The following is a 21,312-nucleotide window of genomic DNA, read 5'->3' on the forward strand; positions in this document are numbered from 1 at the left end:
TCTTATGTTTGCTAGCATTTCCAAGTCAAGTTTTCCTTCTTTCTTCGGGTGACCTGCTCATCATACTTAATAGTTACTGTGAAACGTGGGCATTTGAATAGTATTGCCTAATGGCAGTTGGCTTTGACTGGCTCTCAAATGTCATTCAGGGATTGCCTGGCAACTGCCAAATAAATTGCAAGAGACAGCTGCTTTTTTGGTATTTTTGGTAGACCAATGAAAGCAAGTGGGCCAAAGCCAATTAACCCAAAATTGTTGGGCCCATTACAAAACCCAGCCGAGCCAATGCATCCCATTCGGCCATTAGGCAGCCCTGTCGCTATTGCTCTTGCTGTGGCTGTTGCTGTTGCTCACCTGGCAGCTGTAGCTGGAGTCTCAACTACCTGTAGCTGCGATTGTGTTGTGTTGGACCCACACCAGGTTGCAGAAATCTCAGGCAGCAGCCACTGTTGGGTTGACAACCAAGTGCAGGCAAATGTATCATAAATTTTCATATAATTTTTAAGTCTTGTTTGCGGGAAAAAAGAGGAAAAAATATATGTGCAGCATGCAGCACACAAGTGCCAGACACTTGCAGCTGTTGCAGAGACAAAGCTGCAACACCAGCCACAACAACAGCAACAACAAAGAGCACTTGTAGTTAATTTTTCACAACTGACGGCAACTTTTGTGCAATATGCGACTCGCTTTTGGATATTTTGTTGTTGTTGTTGTTTTTGTATTCCAAAGGGGGGTGACCTGTCGCCAGGTGCAAGACAACAACAACATAAAGCTCTAAAACTCACAGATTTTAAGACTTTTGACTTTTTCCTTTTTTTTGTATTTTTTATTTTTGTTGCTGCTTGTTGTCGTATTTTTAGTTTATTTGATTTTTTGTTTGTTGTTGGTTTGTTGTTTGGGCTTTCGACAGCCACTTAAAAGAGTTGGACGCAGCGCGATAATTAATTCTGACCAACAAAATATGGCGACAAAGCTGCACACTGCACACTGAACGACTGCAAAATCCGGTTCAATTATTCCAATCGAAGGAATTTCCTAGGGGGCTACACACAGAGATTTCTTGTAAATTGGAGCAGTTCCATTTCGAATAGTCAGCTGCAGGCGATATCCACCAAACCAAAACGAACTGAACTGAACTCCACTGATCTCGGTTCAGCTGAGACTCAACTCAACTGAATTGAACTGACATAGCAATGCAGTCAGTCCGCAGCAAATTCTCAGGCTTGTTAATTGCCGTTGTCAGTTTCTGGGCTATTTATAAATAAATGTTGCGCTGCATTTTTGCAATGTTTGTTCCAAAAAAACAACTGGCCATGTGTGTGTGTGTGTGCCATAATAATAACAATAATAATAATTTAGTTGCTGATTTCTTTTTGGTTTCGGAGGGGGAATTTATGCGAGCTCTATCGCAAATTGGAGGCTCGCAGATAAATAACACAGCAGAGCAAGAGTTCTACGGAGAACTCACTTAGCGGCAATTCGATTAAGTATAGTTCTGCGTAATCATAGGAGTCGCATCTCTAATATCACAGCGCACTGATTTCTTACTTTGCGAATTTGCATATTTATGCCATTTTTTTATGCCTCTAAATTAACATTTACAGCTATTTCTTACGCTGTCAGTCAGGACAGGGCACAGGAGAGTGGCTACTGCATTGACAACTGGCGATTAAGTGTGCCGCAGTTCTCCCAGTTAATAACCAACTCTTTTCAGGGTGTTGAATTCCAAATTACACGAACAAGCTCGCCGAGCTGCCGCCCTGGTCAGTGCTCACAGTGCTCTATAATCTCGTTGCATATATCAAACGGTTGTGTCTCTGCTGCTGCTGCCATCGAGTGTTGCTGCTGCCGCCACCAAGTGTTGCTGCCGCCGTTTATTAAAAACAAATTAAAATGCAAAAGGCCCCCGAGGGCTTACGGCCTCAACGCTGACCACCCATAAACTAAGCAAAGCGACAATAACAACAAAATACTTTAGGCGTTAAATGGAAATCGTGTAAACCCCCTCCGCGCAGCGCCAACACTATGCCCCCTCCCCCCTCGACACATTAAATACGCATTTGTTATGTGTTGCAAGAAGCCATTTCCCATTTATTGCACTCTTGCAGCAGGCGTGCAGCCTCGTCCATATTTCAATTGAGCAATTTTTCGTTATACTCTGTGCGCATACTGCTGGTGGGCAGTGTGTGTGTACTGCTGCCGTGAAAACTATCGAGATAGCAAAGAAAATCGCTTTAATTAAATATGGTTTAAATAAATTCCAATTGCAAGCATAAATCTTTATCAATCTGTTTACTTTTTGGTAATTATTTACAGGGTATTTAACAATTGAACAGTTTCCTCTTCCACTCGCTGTTTTGTTGGCTGTATTTTGGATAATTTAATTCCACCCGCTCTCTGCCTCTCTGATAATTTGGCATCAAGAGCCAAGACACCCGAGGCAATTTTTTAACAATCGTAATTGCAATTGTTGCCACAACATCGAAATGTACTTTTAAAAGGCGCCCAGAAAAAACACAAAAAAGCACAAAAAACGAAAACTGTTTTGGGTTACGACTCTGGGCTACCGTTATGTTCCAATCGGGGCCACAATGAATGACAATCGTTGTCTCGCCTGATCTCCATCTTGTCTAGAGTGACGCACACGAATTGACCAACTGACTGACTGACTGACTGACTGCCATTCGGTTTTTACTCTTTTACTATGTCTTTTTTTTTGTGTTTGTGGGGGCGCACGTTTAAAAGAGAGTGCCCCCAACCCTTCTACCCCTGCTATATCGTTCTAGGCAATTTTCATTCTATTTGGCGCACGTGCCACACGAAGCAAATTGATTTTGCCAGTAGGTGGAAAATAAAATTAACTTTGTGGTTTGGATTTGTTGCTCTATTTGTGTGCCACAAAGAGGTGAGGTAGGGGGAGGTAGCAACGTCCGTCTCTGGTCCCGTTGTCCAGTTAAATGAGTTTCGGCTTTGAAATTAGCTAGATTTGAATTTGTATTTGATTTGCTAAAGTTAAAGTTAGCGTGGGTCTCTCTATCTGTCTGTCTGTCTGTCTCTCCACTCTGTTTGCTGTCTTGGTCTGTGTTGGTCAAGATCTTGGCTCGTACGGTTGTCAGTCACAGTCACTGGCAAGTCAGAGCTTGGGTCGGTGACTGGGACTCGCTTACAAGGCGCCTGCGGTCATATTGTGCTGCTTGATTTATGGCAAGAGATTGGCCAAAAAACAAAAAAACAAAAAACTCGCATTCGCAATTGTACAAACATTTTTCAATCCCATTTTGGCTGCAAACTTTGCTGCATAAATATTACTTCTCTTGTTAAATACACGTATAAGCCGAGTATAGTTATTATTTTCGACCGTTAAATTAATAAAAAACTACGAAAAAACATCGATTTGCATTTATAATGTTCAGCGAAAAACAAAAGACTTAGGCAACGAACTTGTTGTCACCATCTTTCGGTTCACACCATCCGTCTGCGGCTGTAGCTTTAGCTTTAGCTGCGGCTGTGTGGCGTCTGTAATTGGCCATTTGGTTTCGTGTCTCTGCACAATTATCAATTACTCCAATCACTTTTATGTCACATGCAAATGCCACCAAAGCCAAAGCCAATAATAATAATAATAATATAGTTAAAAGTCGCTGTTGCGCCCACATTTTATATATGTATGTATGTATTGCCTGCTTTGCTTGTCTCAGTTGCCGTCGGCCATTTGGCATTAATTAGCCAGCAATTTTAGCTGGCGGCTTTTAATCTTGTGCTTTTTTTCGTCGTCGTCGTCGTTGTTTTTTTTTCGTTTTTGTCTCTTTGCCAAGTTGCCACCCACAGCAGACATTGGGGAGACGTGGTGGAAGGTGTTGTACAAAACAAATAACACGCTAAAGATCAATTAGACATGAGAAACAGACACAGCGTGAAACAACTGGAACTCTTGCGATTGACTGCAAACATGACGCTTACCCCGCCACTTGCCCCCCCCTTCATACAGTAGCTCTTATAAGATACTACTTGCTACATGCCACACTTCTAAAGTGATATTGCCTCGTAGTACGTTGAGTTGAAAATGAAAATGCCTGAAAAGCCATCATGTTTATCATGTTTGAATGCATTTTTCATGAGCCCGAACTAAATATGCAACACAAGGCAAGGGGCGTGCATAATATAACGTGCAGCGTGCATCGTGCAACGTGCAACTTGCAACTTGCAACGTGCTACAACAAATGCAATTGGACAAGCGGGCGTATCATTTAGTGCAACACTTTGAAAATCCACAAAAACCAAAATAAAACTGTGGACGAGTAAATATGCAATAATTTGGGGCATACATAATAAACATAAATGTGTGTGTGTGTGTGTGTGTTCAACAAGTGAACAGCTTGCATTATTTGCGATTTACCTTTTTGCACGTTTATGCAACAGCTAGTGGCGATTTTTGAAGCAACCAACACACACACACATTTGTGGAGATTTCCTGCTGCCAAGTCTTAGGAAATTGCCAAACACGGGAAATGCCCATTAATTGAATTATGCAAGCTGCGCCGGAAATTATAAATGATGTGCCATATTTTATACTTGAACATTTATTAACCTGCTGACTGCTGACTGCCGACTATGTGTGTTGCATGTTGTGTGTGTTGCATGCGGCAAGCAAGCCTCGCTTTGAATATACAGTCATATTCATTAGAAGCACGCGTAGTATTTGCCGCAAGCCTTTCGCAGCGCAGCGCCAATCAAAAGCATTTTGCGGCCTGTTCTCAAGGTTGTTGCTGTAACTTTCCAATAAGAACTCGCGTGTGCATAGAACGACATGTGTGTGTGTGCCTATGATTGATTTATATTGTCAGTTAGCCTGAGAGCTGGGGAGGCGAAGGCGGAGGCGATGGCGGCCAAGAGGCGTGGCTCAACGCCATGTGAGCATAAATGTGCAATTTGCTAATTGTAACACATAACGGCAACGTCTGTCCGTCCGTCCGTCCGTCCGTCTGTCTGATCGCTTAGCTGTCCGTCTGTCTGTCAGTCCCTTTCCCGCCTCTTGTCTGGCCTTTTGATGTGTCTGTTTTGTGCTCGTATCTAAATCTGCCGCTCCACTCGTTAACCGTTTGTCATTGTTTCTGTTGCTGTTGCCGTTGCCATCGCTGTTGCTGTTGTGGCCTTCAGCAACATGTTGCCGTTGCTGTAGCGGTTCTTTCGCTTGTTTTTCGCATTGATGTTTCAAGGTTGCCCAATTAAAAGTGACATTTTGCAACATAATGCGCCTGCACTTAACATGTTTTCGCGTTTTCGCCGTCTTGTAATTCGCCTTTTTTTCTATCTAACTATCTATCCACTCGGTCCGTTCGTTGCATGTCTTTACTATATGTAGTTGGTTTTTATTTGTTTTCTTGCTCCGTCTGCTAATTCACGCTTAAATTATATAATTGACGTAGGTTTCGCAAAAATATACATTAAACTCCAATTTACATTTTAAGTATTACAATGCAATTGAATTGCCTTTGGGCTATAATTGGCGCAATGCTGAATCATTAAATCGGTTCGAGATCATTTGCCACTTGGATTTCGAATGCAAGTGGGAGTTGCTAGGAACCAAAACGTGGCTTCCACCTGCGGCTTTAATTAATCCCTCAGATTGCTGTTAATAATAAAGCACCATAACTATTAACGTTGTGACTTGTGGAAATTAATACTTTAGCTTAACTGCCGGCGGAATTATGATGTTAAACACTTTTTTGAAATAGTACAGTTTGCCTTATTCAAATGCATTCAATAGTGTGTAGGAATGATTATAAAAATGCTGTTAAATCAATGACAAAAGGTATTTAGTGAAAGTAAGAAAATCAGACGAAGAAAGAATACATATTTAAATAATAATAAACAGAAAACAATATAATATAATGTTTTAACACTTTATGAACACATAAAATTGTTGGAAATGTAAGCAGAAATAATTATTTAAATAATAGAAAGATGTTTGCTAAGAAGTTGTTCAAAACACATTACAAAATTAAGAGACACTTTTTGTAAGTAAAATTAAATTGTTTATCACATATTTAGTATCTAATTTTTATTGTCGGGTAGAAGAGTATTATACCTTTGTGGTTCCACAAAATGTAACAAAGCGAAGGAGAAATGTTGATCAGATTCTTGATCAGATAAAGCCATGTCCGTCTATCTGTCTGTTCGCCTGTCCGTATGAAACACTGGATCTCAAAAACGCCTACTTACTAGGGGTCTTAGTTACTTTGGCTGAGAATCTGGAATATTTTAGTACTCTATAGTATATTTTAAATGTAGTACTAAATTAATATATGAATCTTAGAATTTTTCGTATTTTTGCGGTATATTAATTTGTTATATTTTATAATTAATTCCGCACTTACTTGTTTTTGTTAATAAAATTCAATTGTTTATCACATATTTATTTTCTTATTTATAATATTTATTGAACGGCAACCTTACTTTTCCTTTCTGTGTCGCATTTGCAAATATGTTCCAATGTTCGTCTTACACAAAAATCATCTTTCCTTTCACATACCCAGCTGTTTCCTTTCCCACAATCAAACCCAAAAAAACACGCACAAGCCGCAAATATTCAGTGTGATTTACAATATGTATTTTAATTATGATTCAAAGTAAGTTTGCGACTGTGTGTGTGTGTGTGTGTGTGTGTGTGTGTGTGTGTGTGTGTGTGTGTGTGTGTGTGTGTGTGTGTGTGTGTGTGTGTGTGTGTGTGTGTGTGTGTGTGTGTGTGTGTGTGTGTGTGTGTGTGTGCGTGTGTGAATGACAAGCAGTAGAGAGAGGAGACATCTGGTTGGGTCGGCAGACTCCAGCTGCATGACATTCCCATCTTTGCAGTGGACTCCACAACTAACTGCTGTGAAGTCCACTGAGGTGCTTCGACAGCGTCTCTCGGTGGTGGCGAATGTCAGTGCAAAAGTTTTGCTTGTCATAAAAATGCGCAAAATGCAACAATTTAAAAATGCAAAATATGCGCGTATGCCTGGAATGATTATCAACTTAGAAGCGGCAAACGAGGAGGAGGATAAGAAGCGAGAGAGAGAGGGGAAGGGGAGATGCTGGAGAAGAGAGGGAGAACGTAACCAACTGGCCAGAGTTGCAACTGACTGTGCGTTGGGTAATTATGCGCGCAACACGTTCAAGGCGGCGGCGGCGGTAGGTTGCCCCATTGCAACACGTTGCCATTGTTGTTGTTGCTGCTGCTGTTACTGTTGCTGTTGCGTAAGACTTTTAAAAAATTGCATTAGAAAAATCAGTTGGCAGCGGCAGTGGCAACGGCAACAATTAAAGCGACTCGCATGTTTTTCGCTCTAAGTCGCATGGGAACCACAAAAGCCGCACTTGCCACTTGCCACGCTTACCGAGCTCGACATCGACTTCGACTTCGACTGCAAATGCGATTTTGAGTTCGAGTTCGAGCTAAAGCTCGAGTTGTTGAAGCTGCACATTCGCTGGCTTTGACGTTCTAAAAGTCACGCGGCATTTTGATTGCGATTGCACTGAGTGAACTAAGCGAACTGAACGAACCTACACGTCAAACAACAACAAATGCCAAAGGGCAGATGATTTCAATCTAAGGTGTGATCACAGCCATCTGATAGATCTACCTATGTTCAATATAAGCTTCTTTTCATACGAGTATATGCACTTTTTGTTGTGACTTTATTTATATTTTTTGCAGTGCACTTTTGTATCGAGTTGCTCAGCAGTTAAATCCGCTTCTATTTATTTCCATTAAATTTCGCTCTGTGACTTACCATTTCCCCAGTGATTTATTATTTATTTTAGAAAGCAATTCTATTCCCTAATGCTTTAAAAATGTAAACGAACTACTTGGCAATTATCAGACTCTATAACTTTGTGGAATCAATTAAGCAATTTAATTTAAGATTAAATTGAATGAAATATGATCAACTATTATTCTTATCTCTCCAGGAATTGAATTATCTGTTTAATGTTTAAATCTTGTTTTTGACTTTCATTCAGTATGTTTTTCGATTACCGCTATCGACTTTCTGCATATATTTCGTAGAGTGTAACTAATTACGCATCTAACCAGCAACCATAGCTTTAAAACTTTGCTCTCTCAACTCGTTTCCTCACAACCTTATCTTGGCTGCTCTTTCACCCACCTTTCTCTGGCTCTTTTGCCTTGCCCTATACTCGTAATGTGTACAATGTATTAGCATTACAAATCTGTGGTACGATGTTAATCGCATGCAAGTCGCTAGCTGCTTTTATTGTTTGCCGTTTGCTGTTGCTGTTGTTGTTTGCGCCATTCATGTTGCAGATGCGTCTCACTGTGGCAGCCAGTTATACATGGTCAGAGCGTGGCTACTTGCAATACCCTTTGGGGCACGCAGCCGACTTCGAAGACGGTGCAAAAATCAGCGTAGACAATTTCAGCTATTTTTCACCAATTAAAAACGGATTCTCCTTGCAATTCTTCATGGCATTGCCATGGCGACCTGGACGCTCCCAGCTGTATGCATAAAAGCAGTTGTTGCTGTTGCTGCTGTTGTTGACGATGCTGTTGTTGCTGTTGCTGCTGTTGCTGTTAAGTGAAAAATGCAATTTGCTTTGTTGCATGCTGCATGCTGCATGAGGCAACAGATTTGCGTAGGCAACAATTTATGTTGCCTGTAATGGTTGTTTCTTTAAGTATTTTTCATAAATTGCATAAAAATGCGCAGTGCGAAATACGAAAACGAATACGAATACGAAATACGAATTGTAGTTGTTGGCCCAAAAGGCATGTTTATTTATCATATTTAAAATGCAATAAAATGCGTTTCATGTCAGCAGCGAGAGCATAAATTAAGTTTATGCATTTTTAGTTGTGCATTGCAAGCCCTAAGTGTCAAAATAATTCATTATAATTGCCCACAGATCATTTTTGTCAACGCTTTTTTATGCTTTTTTGGTTGTATTGTGTGTTTTTGTTTTTTACACTGCGCGTTTTTTGCCGTCGCGTGCGTTTTGCTGGCGTTTTTTCTCCTTCGCATTCGCATTCGCAAGCACATTCGTTTTCATTTTCAACACTCTCGCGATTTGCGACTCGAGTTGACTCGGCGAATGAGTGAATAATTGCAGGCATGCATGTTGTTTATACTAAATTTAATTAATGATGACTTTTATTTATGTATGCATGCCCAGGCGTCACCCAGTTGGCCACATAAATATGGGCTGGCCACGCCCCAAAGGCGAAGGCGTTCTATAACATCCACGCGTGTGTTTCTCGCTGTCTGTGCGCTGATAAAGCGCATTAAAGTCATGTATTCCATCCGATAGATGGGCCACGTCATGTGCTCCCATTTATGTATGTTGCTTCCACTGATCTTCGTTATCAGATTGCTATTCATCAGCCGATTTGAGATCTATTTTCCCATAAAGAGAATTCTTTGATAACGAATTTAACACAAAACCTGCATTGCATAATTGAAGCTAGGAAAAAACACTTTTCTTCACTTCCTCCACTTCTAATTATGATCAATCTTATGCAATCTTGCTCTCGATAAGATGAAGTCTTAATAAATTAATTAATGGTTTAACAAGTTTACATAATGATTAACTTTTTAAGTGTTTTTCAACAGTTTAAGTTTACGATCAAATCCTTTCTCTATAGTTGAAGGCTTGTAATTAGAACCGCATAGCTTTGTTCCCATGCTCAACCGTAAAAAATAACATTTATATTTATTTAATTTTAAAGTTATTCGCTCATAATTATTAACGACTCCCAGCGATTTTAATTAGTTTTACAAATAAGACTATTTTCCTAGGCACCGTCACCGACACCGGCACCGACAACGTCTTCGACCCCGACCCCGGCCCCGTTTTACGGGCCCCGTCGAACCCACTTATGAACGTTAAATCGCTTGGCCCCATATATGGTCAGATGCTAACCGCAAAAAAATGATTGCGCTGAACAAATTTTGTAGTTTATTTTGTTGTGGGCCATAAAAATGTTAACATCATTATAAAGCTTAACACCTGCAACCGAATAGTCAAGCGAGTCGGCCAGCTGACCAAAGCAAAGCAACAACAACAAATACCTACACACAGCGCATATTTTCGCATCTTGGGTTTATCGCTAATCGAACTGAGTTTGGTCAGGGCAGCAACAGCAACAGCAGCGGCAACAGCCACAGCAACAGCAACAGCGGCAGCAACGTGAACAGCAACAACATATGAAACTAGCATCTATAAAATTTTGTCGTTGCTTCCAGCTCACTTTGCATTCATGCCGGCAGTTTCTCACGCTCCTTATTGGATTTGGAACGCAAGTGCACGCGAGCATCGAGAATCGAGCAGTGAGTGGAGATCGAACGTCGCGTCGCGTCGTTTCGGCTTTGCCATCGAAATCAGCATCAGCTTCAGCTTCAACGTCGGCATCGGCATCGCGATGGCGCTTTGCGTGCACAATAACCGGAGGGCGAATGTTTTTACTTTGCCACCGACGCAACTGCCTTGGCATGTGGCCAACCCGTCGACTGCCCCATGCCTCAGTCCCATCCCCTTTTAAGAGTTGTCTTGTTGCCTGCAAAAGTAAGCGGACCATCGACAACAATGTTGCCGCTGATGCGACTACATATGATTTATGTTGTCCAATTGCACTGGCGCCATAATTTGTTTGTTTCTGACTACTCCTTCTCCTCGTAAACTATCAAATACGCTGCACATCGCATAGATAAATCAAATGGTAAAAGCAGCTGCAGCAGGAGCTGGCGGCACATTAGCAACACTGTTGTTGCCAATCCTTAGATCTTTCCATTACAAAGTCAAGAAATTAGTACATTCGAGTTGAACTTATTTCACATTAAACACATTTTTAATAGTACTTTCATTTTCAATTTATTTTCATTTCGAGTTTAACAATAGAAAAATTCTTATGAAGAATAAATTTTATGTGATATCAAAATGGCAAACAAATTAGGATTTAAGTTTAGTAATAGTTTCAACTTGTTGAAATAACCACTTGCATTTCATTGATGCGTTAAATGTGCTGAGAATATGTTTTCTTCTGTTTTGTACATGTCATTTCATATTGTATATGAATAAAATATTTTTAAATATCTACGTATGTTGTAACAGCTGATACAGCTTTTTGGGAACTTATTTCATTTCGTTTCAAAAAAGAAATTATAATGCCTGAGTTTCTAGCGTCAGTCAGACTTTTTAGACTAGGAATTGCGGTTCCATAGCGCTATAATTATGTAATATAAAAAAAATATGTATGATTATAGTTATTCATTCGAGTAAGTTTCCATGTAGTTATGCACATAATTGGAAATAAATTGATACTGCATTTCAAATAAAGCCTTCCAGCGTTCCTGATCCGTGGCTACTTCATTTTCAAGTTCGCGATCTGTTTCATCTTTATCCGTGCCTGCAGGTTCTTCAGCGCTATCTTCAATCGTACTATCATCTTCACCATCATCAGATTCGCTTTCCTCTTCCTCATCATCTTCGTCTTCGCCTTCTTCATCATCTTCGTCTTCGATCTCCTCATCATTGTAGTCATATTCATTGTCACTGTCATCTTCTTCCTCGTCCTCAGAATTCATTTCTGTAGACGAATCACTGCCATAAACTGAGGTATCAATTCCAGATGATGCGCTCTCGGTAGACTCAACAAAACCACTAGAATACGGCTCCACACTATCATCACTTTCAGTTTCTACTTCTGAATCGGATATATCCGACTCCATCTCTTCGACGTTCTCAAGATCAGGTGCTACAACTACAGGCAGTATATTAATCTGATGATTAACATGCACAGATAGTCGATCAAGCAGCTTCAATTTGTCATCAACTTCAGATGCCAGATGAGGCATAGGATCTGATCTTGGATTGACCCTTGAGTGACTATTGAGACCACTTACTACGGGTAAAATGGATTTATACGAAAATTTTGGCTTGGTATGATCCACATAATATATGTGCTTCATTGCGTTGTACAAATCTTCCATGCACTTGTCTGACTTGCGCAGATTGTAATCAGTTCCTTCAAAAAGTGAACTTAAACGTTGTCGCGACCAATTATCAAACTTGCTCAACAGACGCGCACAATGGAATCTATTGACTATCTGACGACAATTCTAAAATAAAAAATAAATTTAAAATACAATAAATTTGGCGTGCGTTCTTGTGATTTACTTACATTGACATTAACCTCGAACCCTTTTTCCGCGAACTTTACATTCGGTTGCTTGTTCTGCTTTTCATAGATAAAAAAAATTATATTAGTCTTTACACTATATTAGTTAGTTACATCAACTTACTGTCAAAGTGGACACATCGTCATCCTCCTCTTCTTGTTTACTGTTAATTTTCGACTGCTTGCATTTATTTTCTTTCTTTGATTTTTGCTTGCGATGCCAATTAGTGTAGCGCGATGATCGCTTAATCTTTCTGAAGCGTTTTTGAAACTTTCGCTGGCAGATCATTCGACGCCAGATGATGCGAGCATCGCTCATTGAATAGGTGCTGATATACGAAGCATCGCTATCGTAATCATTCTCCATGCTATCCGAAATAATGCTACTTGCATCATCTACTGTATTCGATATGCCCAATGGAATTAATGTTGTTGAGCTACGTTCATCAGGCATCAACAGGTAAGTTTTAGTGTTTATCGAATTCGGCGCTGCTGCAGGAAAATCAACAGAAAGTGTCGATTCTACAGAAGATTTATGTTGCTTTTCAGCACTTTCGATTGTAATCAAATTTTTTGAGTCTTCATTGGGTATTTGCTGCTCATGCCTTTCCGGTTTATTCTCCATAGGCGGTGCTGCTTGTGATTCAACTATTTTCACATCTTCAGTTGGTGATATTTGCTCATTCTTTTCCGGCATATTCTCAACACATATTATGGTATCAATATGCACTGCAGTTTGTGGTTTCTTTACAATTTGATCACCTTTAATTGGGGATATCTCATCATTCTCTTTCTGTTTGATCTCAACTGCTGTCTGTGATTCCTCAACACTTGTAATATCTTTAGTTGGTGATAGTCCCTCATTCTCGTGCGCTTTATTCTTTCCATATGTTATGCCATCTAAAGCCGAGGTAAATTCCTCCATTTTCTCAGGAAAAATAATAACTTCTGTTGATGATAATATCTGATTCTTTTCCATTTTCTTCTCATCAGTAGGTTGCATATTTTGATCATATGTTGAGGCATCTGTTGCCGCTGTTGTTTTCTGTGGTTCCTCAATTATAACTTTGGTGAAGGATATTTCTTCATTTGCTTGTGCTTCGTTCTCGACAGTCTCTGCTGCTTGTGATTCATTAACAACATTACTAGCTTTGGGTTCCGAGTGTTTCTCATTCGTTTGCACTATATTCTGGATAGTCTTTTGCAAATAACGAATATCCACAACAGGTTTAAGTACCGAATCCTTTTTAACCTGCAAATCAGCTTGCGGATCGTTCTGAACCGGCGAAGTCTTCCAGCGCTGCTTAATGCGCTTTAGCTCATCCTCGGCTTGTTCATGGGCCTCCAATTTTTGGAAATATGGAAAATCATACGAATCGAAATCCCAGAAATTGAAGTCAGCACGCTGTTCTGTGGGAAACTGGAGAACTGACATCCCAGTGCCTGCTTCTGCGACAATACGCTTGAAATGTTGGCACTGTTGCGGCGATGATATAAAAGTAATTGCAATGCCTTTTGATCCAAAACGACCAGCGCGTCCAATGCGATGCAAATAGGTGACCAAGTCTTTGGGCGGATCCAAGTTAATAACCAAATTGGCATGTGAAGAGTCCACGCCTCGTGCCATCAAATCTGTGGCAACCATGGTACGCGTTTTGAAATTGCGATAGGCCTGCAGTAAGATAAGTCAACAATAAGTATGAAAAACTGGATATTCTATAACAGAAATAGTAAGTATCTTAAATTTAAGATATAGCTTTACATGAAAACTAGTTGAGTGCGAAAAAATACTTATTTGTTATTTAAAGAATCATTTTTACAATTCTCTGAAATCCGAATCAGAATATAAGACTTTAAAGTAAAGTTAAGCTAGTTCAAAAATGCAATTTATTTATTTTATTCATATATCTACTAAAAACAAACACGATCTAAAAAAATAAATAATTACCTTTTAGATATGAGAGTAATATATTAAGTTCAAATTCAATGAAACAAATTGTTAAGACATTTTAACTATATATAAATCTTTAAAGTTGTTCAAAAAAGATACTGATTAAAATATTAACACACAGATTAGATTGAAGTGCTAGAGGAGTGCAATTCTTCAGAATATAGCCTACGAGATTTGATCGTATGATCAAAGAATTTTTCTTTTTATAATATTTTAGCCTTAACAAAATGTACAACAAAACACATCGCTTTGAGCAATAATAAATCCAATGGAAGTCTCTTACATTTTTTATAAAACAAACAAAAAACTTTCTTTATAATTTTCGAGTATTTAAAAAAAATTGCGATATAACTGATATTAAATTACTATAACTAATACACAACAGCTTGATACATAAGTTCAATTCTTTTACTTACCTGAAATGTCTCGAGGCGTTTGCTCTGCTGCATGGCGCCCGACATTAGGTCGCATGCCACACCGTTGCGTTGCAGATAGTTGCGATATGAGTCAGCGCGACTCTGAGAGCTGGCAAACAGAATGCCCTGCTCGTAGGGCAATTGATCAAAGATCTGGCGCAATACCCCAAGCTTAGCCATCATCTCCTGCAGGCTGTTGAGCTGTTCGGGCAGTTCGTAGACAAACTGTCGTATGCCAAGCAGAACTGTGGCGCGCTCACTGTTCGAGATCAGTATCGGGTTGTGCATCACCTTGGACAGACGCTCGTCCAGCTGATTGGGGTACGTTGCGCTGCAGGCAATAAGCTGGCATAACTTGGGCATCGCCTCCAAAACTGCCTGAACATCTTTTTGCAGTGTTTCAGTGGCATACAGTTGATCTGCTTCGTCCAAGACAATCAGCTTAATGGATGAAGTATCGAAAACTTTGTTGTGCAGCAGATGTAGCAGTCGGCCAGGTGTTCCAACCACAATGCGCGCCTTGGACATACGCATGCGATCCTTCTTAACATCTGTGCCTCCTATGTAGCTGACTGCGGCATAGGATGCATTGGAGCGCATGTGGAAGGACAGTCCGTTGGATGTGTCCTCCACCTGAATAGCTAGTTCACGAGTTGGCACTATGATTAATACTTGCGGCTTGGCCAGCGACTTGTCCAGAATTTGCAGCGCGGCCAGCAAATAGATTAATGTTTTACCCGTGCCGCTTTTCGACTGCACGAGCAGATCTATAAGAAGTTAATCAATATAAATAGAAGCCTATCTGGAATTATTCACATTCATACCCATGCCCGCTAGTGTCATTGGAATAGCGGCTGCTTGAATTTTGGTTGGCGTCAGAAACTTGTGTTCCCTTAATACCTTTAAAATGCTCGGGCTCAGCTGGAGTTGCTCGAAGGTCGTAGAGCCGGTGGCCACATCGCTGGTCCGTTGCTCTCCCTTTGCTAAAACATGAGCGATTGTCTGCTCCATGTTCACGCACTTTTCGTGCTCTATATACTTTTTAAACTAGAACGCAATTTAATTGCGAAATTGAAATTCACGTTGTCAAAAAGCCGCGAAGCGTTTCTGTCTAGCAAACAAACATATGATAGTTATCGACACACCACCACACTTTACGGTTCTTTTCGATAAGCATTATTGTTGTGTGTGTTGTAAAGTGCCGCCAGTGTTTAATTTGCGTTGCGCAGCGCAACTTGCGCTGCCTTGAATATATCGATAAAATATCGATAGAGATAGCCGAAGATCAAATACACTCGCACAACTCATTCGTATAAGCAATCATCAATCAGAAAGGTAAACATAACAAAATAAGAAAATTAAAAATTCATTTTAAAATACTTTCAATCGTTTAATTAAAGGAAGACATTGATTCAAATGCTGCAACACAGTTTCACAACATATTCAATATTTCAAAAGTTTTTTTTTATTTCTAGCGATACCAGAACATAAATAATCCACAAAACATGGAAAAACACAAATTAACGGTCTTTTTGATTACTGGACAACCAGGTAAGGCCAAATGTACAATGTCGGTAAATTGCTCAATTAAACTTAATTTGTTCGTTCAAACAGGTATCGGGAAGACGACATTAGTTGGCAAGATAGCCGCAAATATGCGCAACCAGTGCACGTTGCAAGGCTTTTTTACCGACGAAGTGCGGGAAAACAATCAACGCATTGGCTTTGATGTGGTTACCATGGCTGGGAAACGTGAAATATTAGCACGCGAAAAAGTCCAAGGAAACCTTCCAAAGGTGGGCAAATATTCGGTGTATGTTGAGAACTTCGAGAAACTTGCGCTGCCATTGCTAAATATATCATCTCAGCCGACACAGTTGATGATTATCGATGAGGTTGGCAAGATGGAATTGCTGAGCAAACGTTTTGAGGAAGCTGTTCGCATGCTGGTTCTGAATGAACAAATAGCATTAATTACCATTCCATTGCACACCAACAAGCGCATTGGGCTAGTAGAATTTCTTAAGTCGTATCCACAGTCTAGGATCTATACGGTCAATCATACGAATCGTGATAGTTTGGTGCGGACAATCTCAGAAGACATTATCAAATCAATACCATAAATCTGAGAGTTTCTTTTGAATGTTCTGGAAAGGCAACTCAGCTTTTGTCGAAAATGACAAACAAAAGACTGTATTAAATTATTCATATTTTGTATTAGTAGAGAAATTATATACTTATCAAAAAATGTTACCAAAATTCTTGTATGTTGTTCTGGTCCTGCTATTGACCATCTTGCATATTTGCAGCCACTTGAATCCCATCATCAAGGCCAATGCCATCATTAAAACCATCAATTTCGATTACACTCGTGAGCTGAAACTGCATGTCGGCTATAGATACCATAGTGGATTCCTTTGGCAAGCTCTAGTCAATTCCCTGATCGTCATTTATGGTCTGTGGCGTTGTCAGCGAGCTGTTGACCAGCAGAAGCAGCGTCAACTTGACGCACTGAATCCACCTGTGAATCAGAATCGGAATCTGAATCAGACAAATGGTCCTCTCACTGGCAATCCTTACATCTCGCCAGCGACGGAGGTGAAATTGAATTGGTTGCGTAGCCGAAGCAAGATTCCTTCCAGTTGGCAACTGTTTCCGCTGCGTGTCTTTGCCTTGTACTCGATGCCCTGGCTGCTCACATTTCTGCTGAATGGATTCTTCGGATATACCGCAGTTAATCTGGTCATGCGAAACTTTTGCACCTCCCAACCGGAGGTTTTAAAGCTCTGCTTCCGTATCCAGCGCCTCTATCTACAAAACTGGCTGCCTCATGGCATTAGCCATTATGTGGCAAAATTTCATGGCGCATTCGAGTTTCTGTTTGCGACACACACAAATTTCATAGCCTATCCGACCGATGTGCTGCTGGAAGGCGATTGAATTGGGCAAAAATTAGATAGTCAACGTTGGATCAGTAACTGTTTTGGAATCGGCTTTTTGGATACTTTTTTGTTTTCTATTTTCTGTATTTTGGCAGCAAAAGAATAAAACTGCATTTGTTACGAATTTGCGCAATAACAACTCCAACCATTTATTTAACTTCATTTCCACAAGTCCAGTTGATGTTGAAGCTTGCTCGCGGGAAATATTCGTATTCATTTTTTTGCGCGACCACATTGCAAAAACTTTTTCCACAATCTCGTGGCAGTTATTTTCGCCCACTAAATCAAATGGCGCAATTTGTGGTGTGTGAAAGTATTTCATATTTTGTGTGGCCCAAAATTATTTAACCATCTTTAAAAAATGAATTTTACTAACACAGCAATCTAAAATCTTAAAGTCAACTCAATGTCAACTCATTGCTCACATCAAAATATTCTATACATTTCCCCACAAACAAATTTAACATTACCCCAAACAATATATTGCTGTGGATTTTTACTGTGGTTGCTCAAGGCTGAAGAATCCAAGGACTAACAATTCTACACAGATAGTGCAGTTCAGATAGAGTTATATTTACCGTTTCAAGTTTAAGGTAAGTTTTAATATTTTAAAATTGACTGTGCTAGAACTACAAAGAGTAGGGCCATCACAGATTGATTCAAGAGTTCACTTAAGTTATTTGAAGGCAAGTGCATAACCCCAAAAAGTATGCAACAGTCTTGCAATTTTAAATAACGATCAACTGAATGGTTATTAAAAAGGTCTTAAGATCACTTTGATTGTGGAAAACCAATTCCGAAATTATTTGCATTAAATATTTATACTTTACATGTTATTAGGGAACTAATTATTTATTTTAATCAATTCCATCAATGAATAAAGTTGCTTAAATATATCAGAAATTTGTTAGGTGATCAATTTGAATGTTCATTACCCAAAGATAATACATACAGTCGGTGGATATAGTAAACTAGTTATAGGAAGTTACGTGAACAGTATTTACATTTTAGCTTGAAATAGGTTGGTAAACAAATTGAGAAGAGTCGGCCAACTGATGTTTGTTTCTTGCTTTCATAAAGTGAATTATTTTTGCATTTTTAGAGTAAATATTTGTGATTTATATAAGATGTGCACTATATTCAAACATGACATATCAACATTTTAATGTAAAAAATACCAAATATCAGGGTAAACATGAAATAATATTGTACCTTAAAAAAGTATGGAAAATTTCTTATATTTCGACCTACATATGTAGATGCAGCCTACATCATAGCTCTTAGCCACATTAATCTATGTCGTACTTCTAATCTACGATATACATTCTATGAATGTTGATAATAGTACCCTATGAATCCAACAAATTCCAGGGTATAAAAATGACAACAGTGCAGACTTTTTAGTTGCAGTAGGCTCTGACTACGCACAGCAATGATTTCAACAGATCCGTTTTTCATTCCATTTTCAGTTCTCGGCAAAGATTGTACTTTTAGTTATTTCTATTTTTTCTGACACTCGTACGATAGTTTTATTTTGTCTTTATACATTCCTGACACATTTTACATCATATTTGGAGTTTTTCAGTTTGCAAAATTAAATTGATTGCAAATCCAAGTCGATAAATTTTCTAAAGCTCATTTGTGCTTCGATCAACAGCAAACCAAACATCATGTATATGCGTAGTCAGATTCGTCTCTTAAGTCGGCAATCCATTTCGAGGCTTCTCAAACTGAATGATCGTATCAATCCCACGCGGATTGCATTGAGATATGCATCATGCGAAACTAGCGGCAAGCAAGGCGGTGGTAAAGGCATCGTCCTTGGGCTGTATGAAAAGGAGAGTGGCAAGGGACCAAGACTGACGCCGGCGGGCGAAAAGTTTGACGATCGAGTGCAGGGAAAGTTGTCCGAACTGATCTGCGAAACGAAGATCAGTGGACGCTTGGGACGCGGCAAGATATTCAACAATGTGGACAGCGAGTATCGCTCGATCTGCGTGGTTGGCGCCGGACTCGAGGGCATCGCCTTCAATGAGCTGGAGATGCTGGACGAGGGGATGGAGAATATACGTGTTGCCGCGGGTATTGGAGCACGTTCGCTGCAGTCACTCAAGTGCACCGAGGTCCATGTGGATCACATGGACTATCCGGAGCAAGCAGCCGAAGGTGCTGCTCTCTCTGTGTGGCGCTACGAGGACAATTTGAATAAGAAGTATCGCACTGTGGTGCCCAAGCTGGAGCTGCACGCCTCGCCCGACATGGATTCGTGGACGCGTGGCCTGTTCAAAGCGGAGGCGCAGAACCTGGCCAGACGATTGTCGGATGCCCCAGCTAACTGTATGACGCCCACCAACTTTGCCCAGGCTGCTGTGGATGCGCTGTGTCCCTGTGGCATCACTGTGGAGGTGCGCACCATGGAATGGATCGAGCAGCAGCGTCTCAACTCTTTCCTCATGATAGCCAAGGGTTCGTGTGAGCCTCCCGTGCTGCTAGAGATTGCTTACTGCGGCACTGCACCCGAGGATAAGCCCATACTACTTGTTGGCCAAGGTATCACCTTCAATTCCGGCGGCCTTAATCTGCGCCCATGCAACGGCATGGATGAGTTCCGTGGTGATCTTAGCGGCGCAGCCGTCATCCTGGCGGCGATGCGAGCTGCAGCCGCACTCTCGCTGCCCATCAACATCACGGCCATACTGCCGCTGTGCGAGAATCTGCCGTCGGGCATGTCCTGCAAGCCTGGCGATGTGGTGACGCTGCTCAATGCCAAGACGATGGCAGTGCGCAACGTGAGTCGAACCGGAGTCGTTGTCATTGCCGATCCCATGCTCTATGGCCAGCTGACCTACAAGCCTCGACTTGTCGTCGACGTGGGCTCCATGTGCATTGGCATCCGGAAGGCCGTTGGCGGCGGGGCCACCGGCATCTGGTCCAATTCGCACTACATCTGGAAGCAGTTCCAGCGCGCTGGCTCCCTCACTGGCGATCGCTTGTGGCGCTTCCCTCTGTGGCGCTTCTACAAGGATCGTGTCGCCGAGAATCACAGCTTTGATCTGGCCAACGATGGCGATGGTCATGCCTCGTCGTGCCTGGCAGCAGCTGTCCTCCACGAGCTGATACCCTGCAGTGATTGGGCGCATCTGGACACCTGTGGCACCGGGTTGCTCACCAGATTCGGCATTATTCCGTATCTGGCAGGTGGCAGAATGACTGGACGACCCACCCGAACTTTGGTACAATTCCTTTACCAAATGGCGTGTCCTGATGCCAAGTAGGAAATTTTGTTATTTACCTATTTACGTTGTTCTCTGGAGATTTTACTTTGGACTTTATCAAATTTGTCAAGCAATAAGCTGGAAAGCTTTTAACTAACAGAAGTAGGAACAGAACAGAACCGAACAAAGAAGTTGACCAACCCTAGTTTTACCATTGATAACAGATATTATTCGACTTCTGGTTAGTAGGATATGATTATTTCGGACAATTGTGTTGGCCAAATTTAGTTGGTAGTACCAGAACATTTTTAATTCTAGATGTAATGGTTTCAGTCAAATTAAAAATATAAATAAATAAGTATTCAGTTATATAGTAAATCGTGTTTACTTAATTTAGTAATATATTATATGTTATATTGTTATTATTTTACTTACAGAAAGACATTGAATTGACAAGGGCGGCTGATAACTTTAACTAACTTTATTCCTTATCTGTAAAATTTTTATTTATATGTGTTTGACAAGGCGGATCAGCTAAGTAGTCGTGGTAAAGCAGAAGAGAAAATTGCAATGCTTACCGCTGTGTGTTTTTGCTCAACTGTTATTCAACAGTTGT

General features: G+C 40.5%; 4 protein-coding genes across 5 annotated transcripts; 3 read left to right on the plus strand and 1 right to left on the minus strand.

Moving 5' to 3' along the window:
* Window positions 1–10,856: 10,856 nt before the first annotated feature.
* Window positions 10,857–15,681, minus strand: LOC117567747 (probable ATP-dependent RNA helicase DDX10). The gene is made up of 5 exons (XM_034247934.2): window positions 15,364–15,681; window positions 14,540–15,306; window positions 12,297–13,844; window positions 12,176–12,232; window positions 10,857–12,113 (listed from the first exon to the last, which is right to left on the minus strand). The coding sequence occupies exons 1-5, from the start codon at window positions 15,548–15,550 to the stop codon at window positions 11,259–11,261; spliced, it is 3,414 nt and encodes a 1,137-aa protein (XP_034103825.1). The 5' UTR covers window positions 15,551–15,681; the 3' UTR covers window positions 10,857–11,258.
* Window positions 15,682–15,808: 127 nt separating this feature from the next.
* LOC117567750 (nucleoside-triphosphatase THEP1) lies at window positions 15,809–16,707 on the plus strand. 2 transcript variants are annotated; one of them, XM_034247939.2, is made up of 4 exons: window positions 15,809–15,874; window positions 16,015–16,090; window positions 16,154–16,335; window positions 16,408–16,707. In XM_034247939.2, exons 2-4 carry the CDS (start codon window positions 16,045–16,047, stop codon window positions 16,660–16,662), a joined length of 483 nt encoding a protein of 160 aa, XP_034103830.1. In that variant the 5' UTR covers window positions 15,809–15,874; window positions 16,015–16,044; the 3' UTR covers window positions 16,663–16,707. The 2 variants fall into 2 exon arrangements, with proteins under 2 accessions (XP_034103830.1, XP_034103829.1); XM_034247938.2 differs by having other exon boundaries at window positions 15,811–15,874; window positions 16,154–16,707.
* On the plus strand, window positions 16,680–17,637 carry LOC117567749 (uncharacterized). Its single transcript, XM_034247937.2, has one exon. The coding sequence runs from the start codon at window positions 16,682–16,684 to the stop codon at window positions 17,477–17,479; it is 798 nt and encodes a 265-aa protein (XP_034103828.2). The 5' UTR covers window positions 16,680–16,681; the 3' UTR covers window positions 17,480–17,637.
* Window positions 17,638–17,914: 277 nt separating this feature from the next.
* LOC117567748 (cytosol aminopeptidase-like) lies at window positions 17,915–21,075 on the plus strand. The gene is made up of 2 exons (XM_034247936.2): window positions 17,915–18,074; window positions 19,139–21,075. Exon 2 carries the CDS (start codon window positions 19,152–19,154, stop codon window positions 20,754–20,756), a length of 1,605 nt encoding a protein of 534 aa, XP_034103827.1. The 5' UTR covers window positions 17,915–18,074; window positions 19,139–19,151; the 3' UTR covers window positions 20,757–21,075.
* Window positions 21,076–21,312: the final 237 nt, after the last annotated feature.

This window comes from Drosophila albomicans, chromosome 3, assembly GCF_009650485.2.
Source record: "Drosophila albomicans strain 15112-1751.03 chromosome 3, ASM965048v2, whole genome shotgun sequence".
Classification (NCBI taxonomy): domain Eukaryota; kingdom Metazoa; phylum Arthropoda; class Insecta; order Diptera; family Drosophilidae; genus Drosophila; species Drosophila albomicans.

Coding starts and splice junctions, on each gene's coding strand:
- LOC117567747 (XM_034247934.2), bottom strand. CDS start 15,550: ATGGAGCAGACAATCGCTCATGTTTTAGCAAAGGGAGAGCAACGGACC. Junction 13,845..14,539: donor AACGCCTCGAGACATTTCAG/GTAAGTAAAAGA, acceptor ATCTTACTGCAG/GCCTATCGCAATTTCAAAAC. Junction 12,233..12,296: donor ACGATGTGTCCACTTTGACA/GTAAGTTGATGT, acceptor ATCTATGAAAAG/CAGAACAAGCAACCGAATGT.
- LOC117567750 (XM_034247938.2), top strand. CDS start 16,045: ATGGAAAAACACAAATTAACGGTCTTTTTGATTACTGGACAACCAG. Junction 16,091..16,153: donor TTTGATTACTGGACAACCAG/GTAAGGCCAAAT, acceptor TCGTTCAAACAG/GTATCGGGAAGACGACATTA.
- LOC117567748 (XM_034247936.2), top strand. CDS start 19,152: ATGTATATGCGTAGTCAGATTCGTCTCTTAAGTCGGCAATCCATTTCG.
- LOC117567749 (XM_034247937.2), top strand. CDS start 16,682: ATGTTCTGGAAAGGCAACTCAGCTTTTGTCGAAAATGACAAACAAAAG.